Genomic DNA, 15,511 nt, shown 5'->3' with positions numbered 1-15,511 from the left:
GTCACTTCATTACAGAATATTTTTCCATGAAAAAGAAAAGGAAATGGCATCAGGTTCTTTCTTCCCATGCTGGATCTTTGAATCTTGATTCTTCTCATTCTCCAATCTACATTAAAAAAAAAATAAAAGGAAGGGGGGAGAAATGTCATAGCTCAAAATTTGTCTCATACTTCACAGAACTAACCAAACATCCATGAACTCAGAAAAAATGTATTCATCTTCACCGAGCTGCTTATTAATTTGTTTAATGTCAGAATCACACCATGAGGAATCTGTAAAAAGAAAACTGCACATGGAAAATACTTCACATGTGCAAAATATAATGTCAATTGCTAATTAGTGTAAAAAAAGACCCTACCAAAAACCAAACAAACAGACCATTAGAAAAATATCAGTGAAATCAGTAACACAGGACACAAATCAACCCAGATTGTAAAGTCTCAGGTTGAGGCTATAAGCTGGTTTATGACCTTCTGAGCAATGTGTCTGAATTAAGAGCAACAATATGCAGAAGAAATTTGAAATATGCTTTTCTAAGAGAACACATGACTGCTGCTACAGCAGTCTGTAGCCTACACTGTGTCTTCAGCAAGTTTGTCACCATGGCAACCTGAAATTTTTCTGTAAGACAATTTTGTTAGTAAAATTTTAGAGCTAGATTTGTGCCAGAAAGGAGTGTCCACACATATGGTAGTGACAGATACAGCAAATAGATATACCCTCTGAGAGCAGCTTCTCCAGGAGTGCCTGGGTCCTGCCCAGCCCTGGAGATGGAGGATGCAGCCAAAGAACCAAGATCAGCCACTATACTTATCCCGGGAGACCAAGTGACAAGAGAAGAAACAGGAACAAGTGGGAATATGGGCAATTCCAGCTCAGTTTAAGGAAAAATCTTCCCCTTAAATCTCCCCCTTAAAGAGAGCTCCAAAACTGAACCTGGAGCCTAGAGGGGATAAGGGATCTGTATCCTGGGATATTCACAGAATCCCAGACTGGTGGGGTTGGAAGGGACCTCAGGAGATCATCCAGTCCAACCCCCCTGCCAACCTACACCAGGTTGCACAGGAAAGTGTCCAGGTGGGTTTGAACATCTCCAGAGATGGAGACTCCACACCCTCTCTGGGCAGCCTGTCCCAGGGCTCCGGCACCCTCACAGGAAAGAAGTTTTTCCTTAAGTTTGTCTGGAACTTCTGGTGTTCCAGTTTGTGCCCATTGCCCCTTGTCCTGTCACTGGGCACCACCAAGAAAAGCCCAGCCCCATCCATTTGGCCCTCACCTCACAGACCTGGCCCTGCTTTGAGCCAGGGCTGGGCTTCCAGAGGTCTCTCCCAATCTGCATGATTCTTTGACAAGCTCATTTCTAGAGCTTGAGAACTACAACATTGAGCTGGAAGACAGCCAAGAGCCCTTTCTGTTCCTCCAGTGATGTCCTGTTGGTTTTCTCCAGGAATTAGATTAAGGGGCTCGCCATCAGGCCGTGAAGACACAGTGAAGTCTTAAGGAATCATCCAAGCTCTGCATCCTCCAGAAGCAGAAACAATTTCCTCAGTGCAGCAGTGGGTCTAATCCTTCAAAGCAGATCCAGAAGAGGTGGACAAAGGGCAAGGCAAAAATCACTGCTGTTCAGAACAGCAACAAGAGATTGTCACAGCAATTGTCCTTTCTGCTCTAATGGCTCTGCTTCATCCCCACACCCTGATCTGACCTGAGCATCAGCAAAGGTCCTGCCTTGGTCTGTTTCAATTTGAGTCCTTCACCTCTGAGCAGATGACAGCATGCTGCCTTCTCTGCTACAGCACAGATGCCAGGTGACACCACGGGTTCAGCTTTCACAGTCAGACTGGGAGGCAGGAGGAACAGAAGTATAGCCTGTCATTTCCTCCACGTTGCCTAAGCAATAAATCGCTCCAGCTCTCACTCTCAAAGCCCATCCGACATGGAGCTCATGCACTATGCAACAGATCCCATTCTGCAGGGATTTTCTTTCCCTCTGATGCTTCATTTCACCCCCCACACACCCACAGAAAGCCATAAGCTGCCTTCTGAGAACTGCCAAAAGCAGGAGCGGGTGAATGGAGAAGAAAAAACAAATACAGAACAGATGAAGCCATGAGAATAGAAAAGTGGAACTAAAAACAAGCAGCTTCTTAATGAGGTCACTGGGGATAAAAGCTTTTCTTTCCATAGCCCAGGAGGGTTATCCACCCTGCTCCTTTATTATTGTCCTAGGAAACAGACAAACCAAGCATCCATTTCACTCTGAAGGTTGGATCCTGGATTTCCTGGGCGTGAGCAGAAGACGCCCAGTGTTGTCAGTTATTCTTCCACTGAAAAAACCCAACACCCTAATATTAAGGGATGCCAGTCTAGTCACTTCTGCTTCTGCAAGGCTGCTAATCAGCCCGTAACAACTGCCAGCAGTGAGCTATGCCAGGTGAGAACACAGCCAGAGAGTCATTTTAAGAAAAAAATGTAGAAAACTCAAGGAGGAAGTCACAGCCCCTTGGCTTGATGCAGGAGGTATCTGATTGCCTGTTAAAAACCACTTTCCTTGCGTGATTAATGAGAGTGAGAGAAAATCAGCATTCACAATCTACATGTACATTGCAAGCAAAGGCAGGAACTTTCTTCTTAATTTTCCTGCTCGAGGAAATGAAGCACTGCTGGTGAGACTCCAGACATAAGTCATAGCTCAGTCTCCACCCTGCACAGAAGACAGCTGCCTTAGGCAGTTGATTTGGGAAGAGCAGGGTGTTGGGGTCCTTTTGTTTTTTGGGATTCAAGGTGTTAAGGTGACTTTGAGCCATTTTTTTCAGCTCCTCTTTCCAATTCAGAGCCATGACCACCATTAAGCAGATTCCAGCTTAATGGAACAGCATAAATCCACATTACCTGTGCATGCTCAAAAAGCCTTTCATCATTGATGAACAGCACCCTTTCAGAACAGGAACCCGAAAATTTCAACAGGGGATTTACTGCATCACTGAACATGCTCTTTGCTGACACTGTGGCAGCTGATACATCTCCAACAAGCTCTGCACATACCGGGCAGACCAAGCTAAGCAGTGACCTTAACACGTGTTGCAAGATAAGGTTGTTTAAGTGGTGATCAGCTCTTGTACAGCAGCTGGCTCTCCTGCTGGCCCTCACTCATGTGCCTGAGTTATTTGTTGGAAAGATTGGTCCACAGCATAACATGTAAATTTTATAAATGTCCCCAGTTCCGGAGATACACTAGGAAATAAATCCAGAAAATCTGATTAGGACTTGTCACTGGAGTAAGCTGATTAATCATTGATGTGGTTCTTTCATGTGGAGTTTGCGAACTCCTGCAGGCATCAGCAAACCGGTGGGTCTGAAGATTGCAGCTTTGAAAAAGTTCTTCTTTATAGAACAATTGCACTGATTTTTTCCTCTTGAATATTTAGTTCATTCTAGTAAATAAAACGAGTCACAAAGCACCTGTGAGATCATTTAGCTTAGCTTCTTGCATTGAGTTAGGCACAGGATTCCCCTGAGTTAATTCCTGTAGCCAAAAAGATAAGAGGATCTAGTTCAGAAAATGTAAAATCCAGCATGAAAAGCCTCTGTCAGCCACTTGCCTTAGTAATTTTTGCAGCAGTCAGTTGCCCATACTGTTGTGTAAAATAAAAAAAAGAAAAAGAAAAAAAGAATCACATTTCATTTCTCACCTGAACTTGTCTAGCTTTGCCTGTCAACAACAGGTCCTTTGAGAAAGAGATGAAAGCCTTCTATTATTAAATTGCTGTTTCCCCAGCCTCCCCCAAACTATTCTCAGCTAAACTAAGCCAGTTGAGCTACTGCCATCTCAAAACACAGCACATCCTTCCCATGCCTCAAACGCTGCCCTCGCAGTACGGCTTGTAATAATGCCAGGCATGATCACACAGGTACCAAAACACAGGGGGGAAAAAAGCCGTGAATAACTTCCCCTGGCCTCAAACACATGAAATAATTTGAATATATGTGGTTCCAAACTCAATCCGTGGATGAAACCCTCTAGTTTTAGATACAAATGAAATTGTGAAGACTCCTCTCCAGACTTTGCAGCTAATAAGAAGTCTAATCAATAAAAATGAGAGAAAAAAAGGAGTTTTGAGGGGTTTTAAAAATCTCCTGATGTATCTGCCTCTGAGATGTCCAAAACAAGGACACTGGTATGAAACACAGCTCCACAACTGACACCTGCAACCTATCTTCAAAAGCAAGCAGAAAGTATTAAAACTCAAACTGCACAGGATTTGAAAAAACCATAAATTTCTCCCCACTTGTTTCATATTCTCTTTCAAGAAGATTTTACAGCTTGCTTCTGGTTTTGAGATTTATTAGGCATTAGATTCAGGAACACAGAACATTTGTGGTTCTTCCTTAATGGGGACAGTTTCTCTTGAGAGCCAAAAAATTAAGATAGTTGGCATTTTCCAAATGCAAAGAAAAGGGTATCTGCACATTTTGAGCTCTCTGGAAGATCGTTTGAAGAAGGTTCAACTCAAAATTCACTCGGCACAACTGAGATGGTTTCATTCTTAGAAGCCAACAATAGTCAGGCACTGACAAATTTTGTCCCTCTCTTCTCTGGAACAGAAAGTGAACCTTATGCTACTCTTCAGTAAGACTCAGTCTTTCCACACCATCTCTTTGGATTCAAACTATCCAGAGTGACAAGTGTGTACTCCAGAATGCTGCTGCAATATGCTCAAGGAAGTTCAGAGATATTTAGGAAAGTTAGAGATTCCTTTAAGGGGAAAGGCAGTGATTAAAACAACATATCACCTTTGCTGGCTCATGGATAAATTAAAACAGCATATGGATTTAATGAAATAATTTTTACAAACAAAGACCTGACCTAGCAGAACGACTGGGTTTTCCTTTCATATTTAGCTTCTAGGAGAGTAGGGGAATATGTCTCCTTCAGCACATCTAGGTTTGACACGGATATGCTTATGAGTAACATGTGTTAGTTTTTGGTGAGTCATTGGTGCTAAATTACATCTCAAACTGTCTTTGTTTCCAATGCAGCAGGCCTGACTTGAGCTGCACACACACGGAGCATTCAGTCCTGGCACTCACAGGGTGTCCCTGTGTGTGGGGGACACAGCAGGTCTCTGTCCCCCACACACAGGGACAGAGACCTGCTCATGATATGTACCCAAGTGAGCATGCAAAATCTTTTTAATCACATAGTGCTAAGTAATTGCCTCTTCCTTTCCCAATTACTTTAAAATGGTTTAGCATGCCAAAGAATGATCTCCATTCTGTGTTGCTAAAATTCTTTCAAACCCACTTCCCTTCAGATTAACTCCATAAGATGGCAGGTAAAACATCAGCAGCACTTAGAGCTGCTCCCATATAGAGCCTCAGAAGCAGGTCAGGAAAGGTGGTTTATGTAGGATAGGCCTTGCCAACTCCAATGAATCATGAGTGCCTTTCATTATTATTCCCATTAATTGGGCTCCAAACTTCTCCTCCTCAGCTTCTCCGCAACAAACGCTTGCCCTGGGTAAACTGCATCTTGGTTCTCCCAGGTACCTCAGTACCACATTCATTTTTTGTTTGCTGAGCTGCATGGCCTCGGAGCCCTGATGTATTAGATTCAGCACAAAGACATGGCCATTCCCCCAAGAATTTGCAGTATAAATAGACACAAGCAGCCATGGATAGGAGGAAAGCACCAGCACAATGATAGAAGGTGACTTGCTGAAGGATTAGGGCAGAATGGGACACCCAACAACTCATCTGTGTCTTTGCCAGTACAAAACCAGGGCATGTTCCAGATCCTACAGCCAAGCAATACACCGCTGCTAAGGGCAACCAGTTTGGGTAAGGTCCAAAGTATCCATGAAACATGAGACACAAACATTTCTCTGCCAGCCAAGAGAGAGGGAGGCAAAAAGGCAGAACCGTAGCTCAAGGCTTGAGCTGTATGCTGAACTCAGGTCAGCAGGTTGATTTTCTTGCACACTGTCAACCCTACCTGCACACCAGGACACTGGTGTTTGCATGAGCATATGGAATGGACTACTCAAGAGCTCTGCAGTTGGGATGTCTTCCTAGGAGTGAAGCGACAAGAAGTAAATAAAAAATGTCTTCTGCTGCCTTGACAACTGGTTGACCCTTGTTCTGTGAGCCCTCCAGTAGGTACCAGAGATTGCCACCCCATCAGCATTGCTCCAGGGTGCTGATAGTGCTGCTTGTACTCTATCGTTGAATTTCCCCATAAGCAAGTCCTACAAATACCTTGAGTAAAATGGCTTTTAACACATTGGCAGCCAAGAAGCATGTTCCCAAATAAATCCTTTATCCTGAGCAGCCACTCTCCCCACTCTTGCCGCAAAACCTGCAGACCTAGGGTGCATAAAAGCCACACTTCGAACTGTACTCACCCAAAGCGTGTTATTCAATCTTGTCAGAGCTGAAGTAGCTGGGTTTGTACCAGTCTCCACGGTTGACATCTCTTCCCCTTGAAGGGAAAGCTTCAGGAGCAAATGTGTCTTTCAAAAAAAGGAACATGGAGACATATGTTGAGTATTAGATGCTTTCAAACACATGTTCCTTCAGCATTCTGCACAACATCCAGACAACCTCAAGTATGCAAGCAAGTACTGGTTAGGAGAGCACAAAGCTGGCAGCCCAGAAGATGCTTACACCGAGTATACAAACCTCAGCATGGCCCTACTTTGAATCCTAATGCCCTCACAGCTTCCTCAATGAGACATCTCTCTGCACAGGGAAAAACAGCTGGCTGTGACCCCAGCAAACTGCTTGTCTTCCAGATTTTCTTCTCTCTCAGAGAGATGATCTTCAGATGGCCTGAAGAGATGATCCAAAAGGCAAAGCAATATGTGCTGGGACAGTCCAGCGTGGCAGAAATGGCTTACCTCCTCTGCGACTGCTGCCGCTCCTGCTGGGGTTCATTATCGGCATACGCATCATCTGTAAATTAAAGAAGTTTCTTTAAAAACCTCATCTGTCAAGAAGTCCACATCTCCTTCATTTCCTCAGGTACTATGTGATCACTGAAGTAATTCCAAACTTCATTATTAAATTCTCTGAGAACAAGATTACTGCTGACACTATTGCAAAGCAGTGATGTTCTAGGGAAGCCTGCATTTGCAGGTGGGCTCTCAGGTCAACATCTGTCGTACTTAATACCCTACCTGACCTTACTGTAGCACAGATACAGCCAGGAGAGCAAAGTTAGTCTGCTGCAGTCACACAGGGCACCTCTTTGACTCATTTATCCCAAATTACTCTTTTAAAAGCTCTCTGTACTCTTCATTTCTTGCTCGCTGTCCCAGCAATATGACCCCAGCCTTGGCCAACCACAATTCCTTCTCCTACCCAAATGCCACCAGCACTACAGAAGCCACACCAACACCATCCACAGTGAACCAGGCTGAGATGCCTTGGGCTGAGTTACAGCTCTAGAGCAAGAGCTGCGGTGCACTTGCTGCAGTCCTCTGCAGAAAGAGATACTTTCCTTTTCATGTGCAATAATTCCCTTTGGCATTTGTTCCTTATTAACATTGCAGGAAATGCAGGAATATTGGCAGCAGTACTGAATTTTAAGTGATGGTTAAAGAAGACTTGCAGGAAGATCTCTGCTTGTAAAAGCAAGTGTTTATACTGAGTGCCCTATTAAACAAGACTTATGCTTAACCCACAGAGGACAGACTGAACATCCAAGACTACCTTGCATATTTCAGTACTTCACATGCAGACTTTCTGCTCTGCAAATCAAGAATTCCTGCAGTGCATTCAACTAGCTAGCTCCAAATAGAGATTCTGAACACAAAAAGATCAATTACAAGCTAATCTGGCAATTCAAACCAAGAGGAGATGACACAGAATCCTCTTTGCTTGGTATTATTCATTTAATTACTTGCACCTTCCAAAAATAAAAGCTGTCCATATCCTCTGGCACCTTGCTTGTCAAACTACCTTTGGTCCTTGAATATAATCCTTAGGCACTACACCCACTGTAGATCTGGGTTGTAAGTGCAGGCAGCCAGGTTCTAGTGTCAGTTCATGGGAAAAGTGGACACTGGCATGATGTGAAAACAGCTAGCAGGAATTCACAGGTTGGGTCAAGCAGGAATTCACAGGTTGGGTCAAGCAGGAATTCACAGGTTGGGTCAAGCAGGAATTCACATCTTAAAAACCAAATAAGAGCTCCTAAAAGGGACCACAAATCTCAGTAGAGCAGATGTTCTTCAGCTATACTGTGATAACACGCTCAGCTGAGAGCTGGATTTAGTAACAGAGCCAGAGCCATCAGGATTTTTTTCTGTCTCCAAGATGTGCCCATCACTGTTCTCCAGGCACATACTTTATGTGTCAATGAAGAAATAGTGTTGGAGTTGGTGGATGTGCCAGACTGCCACAGGGATTCACGCTCTCCCCAAGCATCCATCAAGCAAGGTCAGACCTCTCAGCTGATGGAAAGTGAAGCGTTACAGGAGACAGTTGGATTTCAAACCACGTTGAGTTTTCTGATCAAAACCTCCAACGGCAACAGGAGTTGCAGTTCACACACGTACACCTGACTTCTTAAAAAGAGGATGAGCAGAATTTTTTCTCTCCCAGGCAGAAAAAAAAAATCAGTTTTCCTCTTCCTTACCTCCTCGCTGCTGATCGATTCGGAGCTGGACGCACCACGATGGCACTGCACGATAACGTTTGAGATCATCTCTCCAGAGACTTCCACGACACTTCTGCAGAAAGCAGTTGCCTGTAACAGATGAAAACAGAGGAACTATCATCCAGCAAAGCTATAGGAACAAGCAAGGTCCAACCTCTCCGCTGATGGCAAGTGAAGCATTACAGGAGACAGTTGGATTTCAAACCACATTCAGTTTTCTGATCAAACCCTCCAATGGCAACAGGAGTTGCAGTTCACACACGTACACCTGACTTCTTGAAAAGAGGATGAGCAGAACTGTCGTACATCAAAGCTACAGTAACAACCCTCTCATGGGAGTTTCACCGAGTGTAGGAACCTGTACAGGGATTTTTAAAACAAATTTCACAAGGATTAAACTCATGCAAGATTATACACCTAAGAAATTATTGGAGCAGACTATGGCCAGAAGAATATATTCTGGCAGCATATGGCTACACCCAAGTTATTGCTCCACAATTGCATTAACTGCACAAAGCCTTGAGCCTGCTCGAGGTAGAAGAAACTCTCCAAATCCTTTCCGTGGCCCTGGCATCACCAGGTACAAACAGAAGAGCTGTGCAAGGCTATGCTGTTGGCAGCTCCAGCTCTAAAAATTAATCTACCTCTAAAGAAATTATCTCTACGACTTGCCAAAAACTCCAGCAAAACCTACACCCAAGTTTGGAAAACATTATCTTTCATACTGTATTGTCCCAGGAAGAAAAGAAGAGGGATGGTGTCTGTTTAGGATACAGTGGTAACTTCACAGCAGGCAACCCTTGCATTCTTAAAGAAACTTTAATTTATTAATTTTAAAAGTTCTACTAACAATCATCAATTTCACATTCTCCCATCTAGGTGCACACACAAGCTGCTTAGCTCAAGAGTAATGATACTCAAAGAGATGTTTACACCCCTCTTCATGGGGTAAACTACTTCCCGAGGTAGCAGGATGACTCGAACCATGAAGAAAACCTTTGCACCATCTGTTCAGTGCCTTCCCCAAATCCCTCCTCTTCCCTAAAGATTGCTCCCAGGAAGGACAGATAAGCTTGGCAGTCATTCCCAAAGGAAAAATAAGCCAGAACAACTCAGCTTGGAGGAGCAAAAAGGACCAGAGATGACCTCTGTGGAAGTCTGACTGCACACAGGGACTCCAGAGCTGCTCCACATGCGCTGTAAGATTTGTGCAAGCGGTCAGGACACAACCACTCAGGAGTCCAGGTTCAAAGAGGATGTGTTTACACCAAAGCTGGTCATCTAAGAATCAGAGCACAGCAAAAGCCGAATCCAGAGCCTGATCCTGATCCCTGTTTATTTCAGGCTGTGAAAAGAGAGTTGAACATCCGGAGATTAGCACTGCCAGCACAGAGTGGGAATCTGCACTACATCAGAAGATAAGTCTTTATGTGGTGCCTAGATGCACAACACACAAAACCAGGTCAAAGGTCAAACATCAGTTTTTCAACCCTCTTAGCTCAGAAAAGAAGCCATTCCCTCCTTTCAGGACTTGGTCCCAGAGCACTGAGACACTTTCACTACACGCTGCTTCAAGACATGCATCCTCTTTTCAGCTCAGAGCAGTTCCTGTATTGCCCACTGACCAGGCAGAAGAGTTTCCCAGCACTGACCCTTCCCACCTAACACCCACTCCATGCTGTAGGTTGTATTTGTTTGGGCTTGGTTTTGTTTTCAGGCAGCCAGTCATTCTTCATTCTTCAGCACCAGTGGTGTTTCAACATCTCCTGAGAACACCTTTGTCCTGGTGTGAGCTGGGTCAGAGCTGGTTTCTGTTCACCAGCTGGAACAGCGCTGGGGTTTGGGTTCAGCTGGGATTGGTTAGAAGAGAAACACTGAGAACACACCGATGTTTTCATTTGTCACTGGAAGTTGAAGGACTTTGTGTTTTGCTGGTCTGAAAGTGCAAGGTCTAAGGGGGTGAGGAGTATTGCCATGAATCAGCTCCATGGGCATTGGGCTCTGCCAAGGGGCTGTTCCATCTCCTGTCCCCCATGGGCAGGAGATCCATGAGGGGCTCTTCCTCTCTTGCTCTCTCTGGCTTTCGCTCGGGCTCTGGCTCTCCCGGGATTGCGGTTTCGGGTCGGGATTGTCACTCCTCCAGGATCGTGATCTGGGAACGGGCCGGGCTTGGTTGGTGGGTGGTGAACAACTGCAGTGGGTATCACTCATTTGTGTATTCTATTAATGTCATTACTATTTTATATATCATTCTTATTTTACATTTTCTTTTATTTCAATGATTAAATTGTTCTTCTCTCCCCCTACGAGTCTCCTTCCCCTTGCCCCCCATTTCTCTCCCCTATCCCCTGGGTGGGGGCAGTGAGCGAATGTCTGGGTTTCACTGCCAGCCCAGTGCTGGCCCAGTCAAACAACCCCAACCCTGCACAGAGCAGAGGTTCCACATTCCCCCCAGAGGCACTTACCACGAAAGGCCCCATTTTGAAGTCACATGTGAAGGGGTCTCTCCCTGAAGCTTTCGTGCACACAGTTTCACGAATGCTGAACTGCAGCTCTAATCTATAAGCATCGCTGTGCCACATGTCAACCTGGTCAAAGGAAGGTCAACACAACATCTAATTAACATCCTGTCATTCTTCTATGCCTACTACATAGAATCATAGAATGGTTTGGATTGGAAGGGACCTCAAAGATCATCTAGTTCCAATGCCCCTGCCATCAGCAGGGACACCTTCCACTAGACCAGGTTGCTCAAAGCCTCATCCAGCCTGGCCTTCAACACTTCCAGGGAGGGGGCATCTACAACTTCCTTGGGCAACCTGTTCCAGTGTCTCACCACCCTCACAGGGAAGAACTTCTTCCTAATATCTCATCTAAACCTCCCCTCTTTCAGCTTAAACCCATTTCCCCTTGTTCTGTCATTAACTGCCCTTATGAAAAGTCCTTCCCCAGCTTTCTTGTAGCCCCTTCAGGTACTGGGAGGCCACTAGAAGGACTCCCCGGAGCCTTCTCTTCTCCAGGCTGAACAGCCCCAACTCTCTCAGCCTGTCCTCACAGCAGAGCAGCTCCAGCCCTCGGATCATCCTGGTGGCCTCCTCTGGACTTGTTCTAGCTGCTCCAGGTCTCTCTTGCTTCCTCCTCAAGCAGAAGCAAGATATAAGTGCATCATGGGTCAGTGTCCAATTTAGAGCAGATGACTGTGTGTAAGAAAGGCTGTTGTATTGTGCCCAGGAGTTACTCTTAGGCAGATTTGGTAGCAGCAACATAGAACACTTGAAACCCCACAGCCATTGTGGGATGCTCCTGTGGGATTTTTTTTTCACTTGAAACCCCATAACCATTGTGGGATGCTCCTGCTTCTCAGAACTGGCTGAGGGGGGACTAGAGCTGTCAAAGGTAGATGAACATGGCCATGAACCCCTACATGCTACCCCCTCTTCTGTGGGAACCAGGGTGCTAACAGCTCTGCTTTGGATATCTAGACTGCTGGGAAATCTATTACAAATACGACTTGGAAAGTAAATCACAGGACAGCAAGGAATCAAATTAATGCAGCTTCTAGAGTTGCTCCTTGTCAGTTCAGATGCCTCAATGGGCAGTGGGTAAGCCATGCTGCAAGCTTTAGAGCACTTGGTTTCTTTTGTTGATACATTAGGATTTTCTGTTCTCCTTCTGACAGTTTAATCAATATTTTAGCTCAAAATAAGAGACTAAATAAAAATTCCCCCCAAAAAACCCCAACAACCAACAAAAGCCCCACTTCTTGCAAGCACTTTTTTTTTCCAAACTAAATCAATCCAAAAGTCATCTTGTCATTCATTCGTGCAGAAGACTTGATACACATCTATAGAAACAGAATTGTTCTGAGGATGTTCAGTAACTAACTTTAATTTAGGAAGCTTTGACTCCTTAGCTCTGGGTATCCAATATAACTCTTAGCAACACGAATTAAAACTGATAAGGGTTTCCTCCTTGCATTTACACACTAGTAGATTTAAAGCAGAGTTGGTGTGTAGAGACAGATGATGTAAACACAGATTGGAGAAAGAATCTTAAATGTGTTTGTGGTGGCATTTAATTAGCAGTGCAGACATTCAGCTGAGACCTTCAGAGGAGCCAGGTTACTTTAAACCCAAAGCAAAGCAGTTAGCTGGAGGTGTTTTAAAACAACTCTTTTCTGAAACAAGTTGTGAATAAAATCTTACAAGACATCCCTCAAAGATTTCTATTCTAGGGGTAGAGTTTGAACTCCTCATGTATTTTTAATTGCAAACCAACATACAAGGAATATGTAGGTTCCTAAAGCCATAGCTTCAGATAATGCCCCAAACCCACCCTCTTCCAAGCAACATTAGAAAACTCCCACTTAACTTCGAGTCTCCAGGGTTGGGTGAAAAAGAGTTTTCCACCACAGCAAAGCATATTTCATGTAAAGGATCTCTGTTGTCTGCACACTTACTCTCGTGACGTGGCTCCTGACAACACCATACAGGTTTTTCCCCCACGACTGGGAATTGATCTTTGCAATGGAAGCGTTGAGAGCCTCTTCTGTGACAGGGAGTTCATAGTCGTACACTGGAAACCCTGAGACAGATGCATAGTTTCATTAGAAGTTCAGTGTGGGCTTATACTTTTCCTCCTGAAACCAACCACAAGAAAGAAGACATGGTTACATTCTCAGCAACTTACCTGAACACGAGAAAACAATCAGTGTGAGAACAAAAATTAAGATCCTCATAGCGTGACTTTCAAAATCCTCTTGTCCTTTCCCTTTCTAAGCAAGGATTTCCCGTGTATATTCTCTGTCTCTATATAAACGCAGCCTTGGTCCTACACCTGACCTTCCTGTGTCCAAGCTCTGCTACAAACACCGCCCTTTAAACAGAATTGATCCCAGAGTAAATATTTGCCGTCAGCTTTTCTCCATTTAGCAGTAGTTCTCCGATAAGAGATGGGCCACAGTGTCTTTTTCCCAGCACTGCAACTAAAAGGGAGCAATGAATTCCTGATGTCTCCAAGGCCAAAGGCAGAATGGAGTTATTTTGTTCACTTTTAGCCATTGGTTTTCCATGGGGGGAGTCAAGTCTTTCCTTGGCACCTGACCCAGCACCTCCTCCCTAGAGAAAAGGAGGCTGAGGGGAGACCTTGTGGCTCTGTGCAAGTCCCTTGGAGGAGGGTGGAGAGAGGTGGGGGTGGGTCTGTTCAACCAAGGCCCAAGGGACAGGACAAGAGGAAATGGGCTCCAGTTGTGCCCAGGGCAGTTGAGATGGGATGTGAGGCACTTGTCTAACTAGAAACACTTGCTAGTCTTGGTTTCCAGATAAAGGCAACCTATCTTTGATAAGATACACAACTACCACAACTGCCCCACAACAGAGCCACTGAAATACTTCTCGTAAGGTTCAGAGATGCACCTGGGTTTTAAGTGCTTAAAGGTTGTCCATGGGAGTTTGGAGGGAAACTTCTGCCTTCAAAGAATTTCACCCATTGCTACCTGTTCACAAGGCAGAGATGTGTCTAACTATGTTCATTTTGAAGATCCCTTGTGTGAAATTCCTCCATTAACCTTCAAATCTCCGTTCCACTTGAATTGTGGCACAGGGTCATTTTAAGAACCTTCCAAATGATAAGCACTCAAGGAAAGACATGGGAACATGCAATGTACCAGGGCTCAGTTTTAATAAGGAAGAGGATAAAGTTGCTTCTGGTTTTTAGGTTGTCAGATTGCAGGATGGCAGCTGATCTCAAGGTTGCACACTGCAGGAATCTGACTCCTCAGGTGACAGATGGAGTTGGGAAAGTATCACTCACACTGCAAGTACTTTAAGGCAAGACCCATAAAGGCAACACATTTCCAAGACACAACAGAAACAACTGCTTAGGTGTGGGCCTTGATGGTCACTGGATTCATTCCCTGTTGTTTCTACAAAATCCTAGAGAAGGAACCTGTTGAACCATGGTCACCCCCAGGGAAGGGTTTGTGTAGAGCTGCAGATGAGCACAGAGACTGGTAGGAACTGGGAAGACTAGCAGACACGGCACCAAACAAGAACCTCACCAGGGTGACGTTACTGGCTAGTGCCACACCACGTGTGTGCCAGCCCAGCCAAGCACTGCTTTGAGAGAGGTGGATGTGGGTCCATATTCCAAAAAAAAAAAAAAAAAAAAAAAAAAAAAGGGGTGGGAATTCTTCACCAGCCAACTTGGATTTCAGCGTTGGGAACATGATCAAAAACGCCAGCTGAAACTTTGCCCAGTAAAAAGCCAGAGCCTCTTCTGTACATCCATTCTCCTTGTTCACTGCAGCTGAAGACGCTCTCTCCCAGCTCTTGGACACACTCACCTGCAGCAGAGTCTGCTCATCCTGCTTCCCAGTTCTCCTTAACTGGTGACTGTGCCACAAGGAGGACAATAACATATTTCTGCAGCTACAGCTATGCCAGAACACCACAATGTAAAGGATTTAAACTGAGCTGGAGATTCTCAAGAATGCCCAGTGCTATGCCCAACTTTTCTGCAACCAGAGCCAAGATGATGCTGCCTCAGATCAAGGAGAAAACCTTCCAATAAAGTTTGACCTGCTTCTACAGTGGCTTCTCTGCAATCAATTGTGCTGCTGTGGTAATGAAACACAAGAAATGAGACAGCTCAAACCACTTGAGAGGAAAGAACTTGGCATTCAGAGCCCCAAGATCCTTCTTTTTTTCTAGTAAGCTTCACCACCAACTTGTTGCGATAGTTTGGATAAAATTTAGCTTTCAACTTCATCCCTAGAAAATGAACCATCTGGCTCTTGTATGCCAGGACCGGTTAATATTCCACCAGAACCTGAATATTTAAAACTGCTTC

The 15,511-nt window shown here is 44.7% G+C and overlaps 1 protein-coding gene across 1 annotated transcript; it reads right to left on the bottom strand.

Annotated features, from left to right (window-relative positions):
- Positions 1-6,414: 6,414 nt before the first annotated feature.
- Positions 6,415-13,415, bottom strand: SPP2 (secreted phosphoprotein 2). The gene is made up of 6 exons (XM_010162653.2): positions 13,352-13,415; positions 13,122-13,246; positions 11,128-11,250; positions 8,642-8,752; positions 6,900-6,954; positions 6,415-6,512 (listed from the first exon to the last, which is right to left on the bottom strand). Exons 1-6 carry the CDS (start codon positions 13,398-13,400, stop codon positions 6,415-6,417), a joined length of 561 nt encoding a protein of 186 aa, XP_010160955.1. The 5' UTR covers positions 13,401-13,415.
- Positions 13,416-15,511: the final 2,096 nt, after the last annotated feature.

Source organism: Antrostomus carolinensis, unplaced genomic scaffold, assembly GCF_000700745.2.
Source record: "Antrostomus carolinensis isolate BGI_N321 unplaced genomic scaffold, ASM70074v2 scaffold11852, whole genome shotgun sequence".
NCBI lineage: Eukaryota > Metazoa > Chordata > Aves > Caprimulgiformes > Caprimulgidae > Antrostomus > Antrostomus carolinensis.
This window is presented reverse-complemented; position numbering and strand designations above follow the sequence as displayed.

Bases quoted from the DNA above. Each gene is read 5' to 3' on its own strand.
- SPP2 (XM_010162653.2), bottom strand. From the start codon at position 13,400: ATGAGGATCTTAATTTTTGTTCTCACACTGATTGTTTTCTCGTGTTCA. The intron at 13,247-13,351 runs GTAAGTTGCTGA...CATCTGTCTCAG, and splicing joins GATTGTTTTCTCGTGTTCAG to GGTTTCCAGTGTACGACTAT. The intron at 6,955-8,641 runs GTAAGGAAGAGG...TTTAATTTACAG, and splicing joins AATCGATCAGCAGCGAGGAG to ATGATGCGTATGCCGATAAT.